The sequence below is a fragment of the Nomascus leucogenys genome, unplaced genomic scaffold (genome assembly GCF_006542625.1).
Source record: "Nomascus leucogenys isolate Asia unplaced genomic scaffold, Asia_NLE_v1 000986F_63216_qpd_obj, whole genome shotgun sequence".
NCBI classification, from domain to species: domain Eukaryota; kingdom Metazoa; phylum Chordata; class Mammalia; order Primates; family Hylobatidae; genus Nomascus; species Nomascus leucogenys.
This window is the reverse complement of record NW_022096208.1, coordinates 1-9,675: the sequence shown is the minus strand read 5'-3', so window position 1 is coordinate 9,675 and position 9,675 is coordinate 1. Positions and strand designations below refer to the sequence as shown.

Sequence of the window (9,675 nt, the reverse complement as noted above, 5' to 3'; positions counted from 1 at the left end):
TGAAACCAGGCTGGGCACAGTGGCTCAGACCTGTAATCCCAGCACTTTGGGAGGTGGGTGGATCATGAAGTCAGGAGATCGAGACCATCCTGGCTAACATGGTGAAACCCCGTCTCTACCAAAAATATAAAAAATTAGCAAGGTGTGGTGGTGGGCACCAGTAGTCCCAGCTATTAGGGAGGCTGAGGTAGGAGAATGGCGTGAACCCAGGAGGTGGAGCTTGCAGTGAGCCAAGATTGCACCACTGCACTCCAGCCTGGGCGACAGAGTGAGACTCTGTCTCAAAAAAAAAAAAACAAAAACAAAAAAACCAGCCAATGTCCATCATCGGGTTGATAAAGAAAATGTTATATATATATATATATAAAATATATATGTATGTATGTTATAAATGTTATATATGTAATAAATTTGTTATAAATGTTATATATAAATATATATATAAATGTTATATAGATGTGTCTGTGTGTGTGTGTGTGTGTATATATATATATATATATATATATATACCACTCAATACAACTCAGCCAAAAATAGGAAAGAAATAATGGTATTCCCAGCAACCTGGATGGAATTGGAGACCATTATTTTAAGTGAAGTAACTCAAGAATGGAAAATCAAACATCATATGTTCTCACTTATAAACAGGAGCTAAGCTATGACAACACAAAAACATAAGCATGTTACAGTGGACCTTGCGGACTTAGGTTGAAGGGTGGAAGGGGGTGAGGAATAAAAGACTACGCGTTGGGTACAGTGTACACTGCTCAGGTGGTGGGCACACCAAAACTTCAGAAATCACCATTAAATCACTTATGCATGTAACCAAACACCACCTGCTCCCCAAAAACTATTGAAATAATAATAAAACAAAAGAAAAAAAACAGAAAACAGGAACATATACACCATGGACTGCTACTCAGCCATAAACAGGAATGAAACTATGTCATTTCAGCAACTTGGATGGAACTGGAGGCCATTATTCTCCGTAAAGTAACTCAGGAATCTACAAGCAAATAGTGCACCATCTCACCTAGAAGTGAAAGCTAAGCTATGGGTCCACAAAAGCATGCAGTGTAGTATACTAAACATTAGAGACTCAGAAGTGGGAAAGGTGAGAGGAGGGTGATGGAAGAAGAAACTGCCTGTTGAGGAAAATGTAAACTAACTGAGTGATAAGTGCACTAAAATCCCAGACTTCAACACTATGCAATTCATCTGTGGAACGAAAGACAACTTGTACTCCTAAAGCTATTGAAACACATTTTAAAAAATTTAACAACAAAATAATAATAATAATAAGCTCGAATTTTAAAACACTAATACGAACTTATTTTGTAAGTATTGATATCATGGATTCTATTGTTCTGTGTGCCATACCTACATTGAATTGGGCACTAATTTCTACTATAGGTATCACAAAAGTCTTTTAACAGTATATTTGAATAGAATTCACAACTACACAATTTATCTATGGAACCTAAAACCTCAGGTACCCCTACAAATATTGAAATAACAAAATATATTCAATGTTTTCTGAGCTCAGCTGTGACCTCGGGTCAGCAGGTCAGTGAGGTCAAAGCTGGCTTCTCAGGACCTCGTGGCATTCCCATCATGGGCAATGGCAGGATAGCTCAGCTCAGGTGTCCCTTCCACCTTCATAGGGGAAAAGGAGCTTGAGGGAGCTGAGGGGGAGCACCAGCGACAGTCACATGTGATTCTTTTCTCAGGAAAGCTTTGGCTTATCCAGAGCCAAATCTGCTGGAGGCTACCAGAAGATTTTCATGAGTGTCACTTTTGGGGAGAAAATGTCAGAGCAGAATCCCTGACAGAGAAGTGACCATTTCAAAATTTTCAAATTTCCATACCCCCCCACCCCCCTCCTGGAACACTTCATTCTCAAAGGAACTGATAAAACCTCATGATCTCATGCATTGGCGTTTTGGAGCAGATGTGCAATTTGGCTAAATTTCGACTTTATTAAAGAATTTTTTCCACTGTCAATATTTCCATGATGATGGAGAAATGTAAACTTTCAGATTCTCTTCCACACCTAGAAGTTTACGTTACCCACCCACCTACCATCCCTCCCACAAGGCGCACTGCATGCAGAAGGTTCGGTCTCCATTGGGTGTTTGCAGAACCTGGGGACTTGATTGTGTTTTCACAGCCCTGATTAGGTTGAGTATCTAGTGAAGCAGGAAGTACAATGGAAGGTAGCTGGGTGGGTCTAATCCAATCATCTGAGCTCCTTAAAAGAGGCAGGGTTTTACTGAGACCACAGAGATCTCCAGTCAGAAAGAGACTGCCTGCGAGGGAGATTCCTGGCCGCTGCTGTGTAGACCAAGGAAACCCAGGACCCTCCCTCCGGGAAGACTAAGCAGCCCGGCCTCCGACCCACAGACCTGAGAGCTGGTAAGTGTGGGGCTGGGTTTGCAGGGGCTAAGCGTGTGTGTGAGTCATGCGCATGGATCTCAACTCACAGGCTCTCTGAATCCTGTCCACAGCACCACTGCCCTCGCTCTCTGACGCCAGCACCGCCTGCAGCCGGCCAGGCTCAGCCCAAGGAGAGGGGAGAGGCTAAGGCCCCGCATCATGGCGCGCACCAAGCAGACCGCCCGCAAAGCCACCGCCTGGCAGGCCCCCAGGAAGCCCCTGGCCACCAAAGCCGTCGGAAAAAGGGCGCCGCCTAAAGGAGGGATCAAGAAGCCTCACCGCTACAAGCCTGGCACTCTGGCGCTGCGGGAAATCAGAAAGTACCAGAAGTCCACGCAGCTGCTCCTGCGCAAGCTGCCCTTCCAGCGCCTGGTGCGCGAGATCGCCCAGGCCATCAGCCCGGACCTGCGCTTCCAGAGCGCGGCCATTGGCGCCCTGCAGGAGGCCAGCGAGGCCTACCTGGTGCGACTCTTTGAAGACACCAACCTGTGTGCCATCCATGCCAGGCGCGTCACAATTATGCCCAGAGACATGCAGCTGGCCCGCCGCCTCCGCAGAGAGGGTCGTTAAGAGCCCAAAGGTAGCTAAGCATAGAATTGGGAGTGGAAACAGGGAGAAATCAGGTCTTGGTGGTGTTTCTGTGTGCTTTTGTTTGTTAATTTCTAATCTACCTTGAGGGTCATAAGGCACTAGTGTCAGGTGAAATATTTCAGTGAGCCAGTTTCAGCACTTCAGCTCTACATCAATTTTCAAGAAACCTGTTCATTTTCACTGGACTATGCCTGTGTTTAGACTACTAACCAAATAAATCTCTTCCTGATGGCAACTCAGTGATGTTTGTTTAACTTGATCAGTAGATGAGACCCACACTTCGACTTTTCCTGTATGCAGCTCTGTGTTTGCAATGCTCCCTGTGTCCTGGGCTGTTCCTGCTAGTTTGCTATGAACGCACATTCAAATCTGCTTTCTAAAATACAAATAGACTCTGTATCCATAGGTCACTTCACATTATGGGAGGCAGTGTGGGTGTGTGTGCGGGTAGGAAAGGGAAAGAGGCAGCCTTTAGAAGTCTGATACCGTCCATCTCTGGCAGTTCAGCGTCCTAGAACATGGTCGCGTCCATGGCCATGACTGGAGTGACCCAGGCCTTGGTAGGGGAGGTAGCAGGAGAGTCCCTGGAAGTGTATGAGACGTGGAGAGACACACGCCTGCTGCAGCCAAACCATTTGAGGCAGGCTGTCTGCAAGTTCAAGTTTAAGGGCCACTTTTTTTATTATTATTAATTTTTTTATTATTTTATTTTATTTTTATTTTTTTTTGAGACGGAGCCTCGCTGTCCCCCAGGCTGGAGTGCAGTGGCGCCATCTCCCCTCACTGCAAGTTCCGCCTCCCGGGTTCACGCCATTCTCCTGCCTCAGCCTCCTGAGTAGCTGGGACTACAGGCGCCCACCACCATGCACAGCTATTTTTTGTATTTTTAGTAGAGACAGGGTTTCATCATGTTGGTCAATATGGTCTCAATCTCCTGAACTCGTGATCTGCCCACCTTGGCTTCCCAAAGTGCTGGGATTACAGGTGTGAGCCACTGCACCCAGCCATTTTTTTTTTTTTTTTTTTTTTTGAGATGGAGTCTCGCTCTCTCGCCAGGCTGGAGTGCAGTGGCGCGATCTCGGCTCACTGCTACCTCCGACTCCCTGGTTGAAGCCATTCTCCTGCCTCAGCCTCCCGAATAGCTGGGACTACAGCCACTCGCCACCATACACAGCTAATTTTTGAACTTTTAGTAGAGCCATGTTGGCCAAGATGGTCTCGATCTCCTGATCTCATGATCTGCCTACCTCAGCCTCCCAAAGTACTGGGATTACAGACGACCACATTTTTAACAAGTACCAAAAAATCATGTGATTTTAGACTCAAGGCCAAAAAAGAAATACTGGGGGGAAACGTACTTGTTCCATGTTCCCTATGACAGAAGACTTTGTGTGCCAGAACTTCAGTGTCTCAATCTACCCTGAATTTACCCACAATTTTAATATCTTCCACAAACTCTTAAATTGGCCACACCTGGGTGAAGGAAGCAACCTATTTCATAATCATTTTGACTAAATATTTTGATCGTTTCTGACATCTGGGTTTTTTTCTACATCTTCCTATTTGGAAGATTGGAAGAATAAACTTGTGTGGGACTTTAGCACCCTCTGGATAGCAAACTGCTTTGAAAAAGAAACCCCTTCCAAGAGACTATGGTGATTTCACACTGAAGACAGAAGTTGCTCTGCCTTAGGACTTTGCTTTTTCTGGGTTTTATTTTCTTATCATGATCAGTTACTAGTTCATATTTTCTGCTGAATTTTTTTAAAGGCATTATTGATGAGATTATGGCCTTCTCACAAAAAAAATTACTTTGGTGAAAGTGGATTGAAATTAACAGAACTTAAATTTTTCAATGCTTTTCAAGTACAAGAGTTGAACATGGCATGGTAGGTGAGGGAGTAGGAGGTAGATTTTGACAAACACGATTTTTTCAATTCAGATGATTTCAAATTTTTTGTTTTTATCCAAACTACAGAAAATTTTAATGAGTTGTCAATTCAAAGGTCATTACAAAAAAAAATTTGAAGCTAAATCACAATGTAATTTTTGAATTATGATCTCAAAAAATTTGAATAATTGGATGGCATTGCTGTGACAAAACAAGGTTTTTCAGCTCTTTCATCTTTAAAAACAAAAACCTGATGTGGAATCATCTCGTTTTACCAAACGGTAGTCTGCTCCCTTGAATATGTGCCTAAGAAAAACTAATTAAAAACAAAAGAACTTCATCTATCTCATTAATGGGTTCATATAAAAGAAAATATTTTCTTATCAAGTAGACTGCTAGATATTCCTATACTCAGCAGTAACTTGAAATTATATAACGTGTCTATCCAATATTCATGATAGTTATTAAACTATTACAAAAGATCTGACTCCATTCATTTTGTGAGAGCATGGCCCCCTTCTCCGCCATGTATGGAAGTTACCACTCTACTTTGTATCCTTCTTCATAGAAAACGTAACACCGACAAATTATTATTTAAACTTGTCTAATTGGGTTACAACGGTTTGTTTGTTGTACTTTTGAAGACCAGACCCTAGATACTATGCACTTGGAAACAGTGCAGCTAGATTGTTTAAACTTTACTTGGGCACAGGCTAAATACTTTTGGGGGGCAAAGGCAGGCAGGGCGGATGTTAAGGTTATTCCAGAGTGATCACAAATTGTTGAAAATAACTGTGAAGTTGTAGGCTGTACGCGCTGGGTCACACCTGTAATCCCAGCACTTTGAGAGGCGAGGCAGGTGGATCTCTTGAAGTCAGGGGTTCAAGATCAGCTTAGCCAACATGGTGAAACTCCATCTCTACTAAAAATACAAAAATTAGCCAGTGTGGTGGCACATGCCTGTAATCCCAGCTACTCTGGAGGCTGAGGCAGGAGAATTGTTTGAACCTGGAAGGCAGAGGTTGCAGTGAACCAAGATCATGCCACTGTATGCCAGCCTGGGCAACCGAGCAAGACCCCATCAAAAAGAAAAAGAAAGGAGGGAAGGAAGGGGAACGGAAGTGGAGGGGAGGGGAGGGGAAGGGGAAGGGAAAAAGAAGGAAGGAAAGAAAGAAAGAAGGAAAGAAAGAAAGAAGGAAAGAAAAAGAATGAAAGAAAAAGAAAAAGAAAGAAAGAGAAAGAAAGAATGAAAGAAAGAGAGAGAGAGGGAAGGGAGGAAGGAAGAAAGGAAGGAAGGAAGGAAAGAAAAGCTGTGAAGTGCCGTCCCTTCATTTGTTAGTCATCTCCTCACTACCTCACCAGTTCCAGCCAGAGGCCACATTTTTCTAGGCAGTCTCCAAATGTACATTATGAGATAGACTTTAATAACAACAGTGAAGCTCCAGGAAAACTTACATTGTTATTAACATGTAATACAACCAGCCATGAAAGCTGTCAAAGATTTTTCCTGGAAAGATATCACTTTCTACAAATTTTCTTCTTGAGAATTGTGGCTATATGACATTACTATTGAGAAGGTTTAGAATGTGTAGGGACACTGAACCTTCTCAGCGAATCCGTTTTTCCTCTTTGAAAAAACAACCCTGTGTTTCTGCTCCTGAGCTGACCTGACCTCTGAGACCTTGATAGGATCTTGTTTCTGTCTTCAGCAGTTCAGCTTTACTCAAACTCCACAAAAAGCATTGAGATCTACGTGGGGGCCAGAAAAATGTTCTAACCTTGTGTGTCCAATCACTACCCTCACTGCTGTGTGTAGATTTGTCTAGTGCTCGCTGAACACTAGAAGTAAAGAGAACCCTGCCCAAGCAACGAATTGTCCCCCCCTCAGGTTGCTTGGGCAGTGTTCTCTTTACTTCTAGTGTTCAGCGAGCACTAGACCTGCCACATCTGCCAGAACACAGCTTCCAAGACTCCCCAGTACCATGGAAAAAGGAATGGGCTGAGAGCAGTATAAAGCCTGGGTGATATTGAGACCCTTGGATCTTACTTATTTTGGTTGCTCAAGCACTTTAATTTCTGAGAGAGCCCTCCCAACTCCATGAGTTCTTCCAAAAATCTGTACCCTCCATATCCCTCCCTTAGACCCAGTAGTCTAACTTGTTATATGCCTTTACAAGGAAGTTGGTAAAATAAAATGAAAGCTATGTAATGTCAAAACATGGTGGTGTGAAACAGAATTTCCCCATCCTTGGTAAAGTTTAAAAGTTTCTGTAATACTCACCCAATCAAAGATAGGTTCTATGTACCATAAGTACCATTTGAAGAGCAAAAGCTAAGTTTAAAAATAAATAAAGCAACACTTTTGAGGGGGTATATTTGGCTTCAGGAAAAAATAATTGATGTTACTCTGTTCAATATTAGAACTGAACTGGAAGGGGTTTTAGATCTTTTTGCTCATACTCTGTGATTTAGGGGGCACAGGGCAAAGGTAAACAGGCTGAACTAGCACCATCAATATCTGCAAGTTATGCTGGGAATATTCACAATGATTTGATAATAAATCTCAGGTCTTTATTTTATGGTGGAAAAGTCTTCTTTGCCATAATAAAGGTAAAGTAGAGTATGTACAAGGAGACTATGGGATAACATTATAACTCCTGATGAACCTACTTTGTTCCATATCTCAATAATTTATTTTTTATGTTGCTGTACTCAGGTTCAATTTTCTGAAAATATTGCCTCTAGAAAGCATAAAATCAAGAATACTCTGTAACAGTGTTTTAAACTAAATTTGGGTGCCTATAGAAGCCCTGGTAATATTACCACATGAAGCAAACCTGCAGGATCAATAGCCTCTCTTTATATGTGTCTTTTAAACTGCAGATGATCATTACAAATGGGTGTTCACAGGTTTTTGGAATCTGCTTCTCTCTCTCTAGTCTTATAAGATTCTCCTATACTATGTTAATTTCCAATAATGTAGATGATCAACTTGCTGACATAAAGCAAAGTAGGGAGGAATACCTATGAGAACAGTCACATAAGAGAAAATAACGCTTTGTGATTTTGTTTTTATTTCCTCAGGATGGAAGCAGTTCAATGCTGACTCAAAAAAATCCATACAAGTATTTAAAATACATACAAAGACAACAATTGCAGTGCTCCTGTTCAGACACAGCCTTCAGGGCAGAAGAACACAAGAGAAAAGTCTCTGCAGGCTTAATTTATTGATACCAGACATAATCATAAAAGATAAGACACAGCAACTCCAGGCTTCAGTATAAAACCATACAAGTACCCTGGAAGAGGTTTCCCTCTCTGAAAGCATCTGCCTGCCCACAAAAAACTCAAGGCCCATGCACCCATCTTCTTCCAACTAGAAAGACACAGAAAAATGCCTCTATATGCCCTAGGAAGCCCAAATATTTAGTCAAAGTGATTATGAAACAAGCCACTGTCTTCATCTAGGGAAGGCCAATGTCAGAGTTTGAGAAAGACATTAAAGTCGCGTGTAAACCCAGGGTAGACTGAGATGCAGAAGCTCCAGAAAACACAGTCCTGTCACTGGAAGATGGATGCAGTACTTCCTTCACAAACAGAACTTTCCCTCTGGCCTTGGGCCTAAAAGAACATTTTTTTTGTAGTTGCTGTTGGGGAAGAGGCCCTTGGGTTCTAACCTGCCAACAGCCTGCCTTAAATGCTTGGGCTGCAGTGGGGGCGTTTCTCCCCACATCTCACACACGTCCAGGGCCTCTTCCACCACCTCTCCAACCAAGACCTTGGCTATTCCAGCCATGGCAATGGCCACGTTCTCAGGCACCGATCTGCCAGTGATAGACTGCATCAGACCTGCAACGCGTGCTTTTGGGAAAGCTGACCGGCGAAACACTTCGTAGCGGGCCAGCTGCTCCTCAGACATGGCAGACAGCAAGGTTGTCATCCTCTGAGCCTCGTCTGCATCCATGGTGGGCTTCCTCTCGTTCTTTCCTTTAGTATCTGTTTTCAGTCTTTTGGCTGCAGGAGGAGCTGAGGTTGAGGCTTCATTGTCACCTTCTGTGGGGTCCATGACATCCTGACCCCTGAGCTCACCTTCCTGACCCCTGGGTTCTTCCAAGTTCCCATCTAGGCCCTCAGGGATTCCATCCTTGTTGCTGCCCTTCAGACCTCGGGGCATGGCGAACATCTGAGCAGACACACCTGTTTGTCTGCCTGTCACCATGGGCGAGATGTAGATCTAGTCCACGGCAGTGCGGTAGAGGCAGAATTCCGGCTAAGGTGGTTTGATTATGGATCTGCAATGAGAACCTTTCAAAGATTTTAGCTACTGTGTTTCTGCTGAGCCGTAGTTCAGCCACAAATGGACACAGCTCCCTGCCTCCCCCTCCCCGAGACAAAAACACACACTGGCTTTTCTGATTTCCACAATGTGAAGAAACTTGTGTATGGAGAGTATATTAGTTTTAGATCAATGCATCATGAATTCTCATTCCTAGAGCCCTGGCCACCAAAGCCGCTGGCAAGAGGGCGCCGCTCACAGGAGCGATCAAGAAGCCTCAGCGCTACAGGCCTGGCACCCTGGCGCTGCGCAAAATCATAAAGTACCAGCAGAAGTCCACGCAGCTGCTCCTGCGCAAGCTGCCCTTCCAGTTCCTGGTGCGCGAGATCGTCCAGGACATCAGCCCGGACCTGCGCTTCCAGATCGCTGCCATTGGTGCTCTCAGGGTACCAGCGAGGCCTACCTGGTGCGCCTCTTTGAA

General features: G+C 43.8%; 1 protein-coding gene and 1 pseudogene across 1 annotated transcript; both read left to right on the top strand.

Annotated features, from left to right (window-relative positions):
- Nucleotides 1-2,595: 2,595 nt before the first annotated feature.
- Nucleotides 2,596-3,006, top strand: LOC100588055 (histone H3.Y-like). Its single transcript, XM_030808670.1, has one exon. It carries the CDS (start codon nucleotides 2,596-2,598, stop codon nucleotides 3,004-3,006), a length of 411 nt encoding a protein of 136 aa, XP_030664530.1.
- A 6,129-nt stretch (nucleotides 3,007-9,135) lies between these two features.
- Nucleotides 9,136-9,669, top strand: LOC115833847 (annotated as a pseudogene).
- The last annotated feature ends 6 nt before the right edge of the window (nucleotides 9,670-9,675 follow it).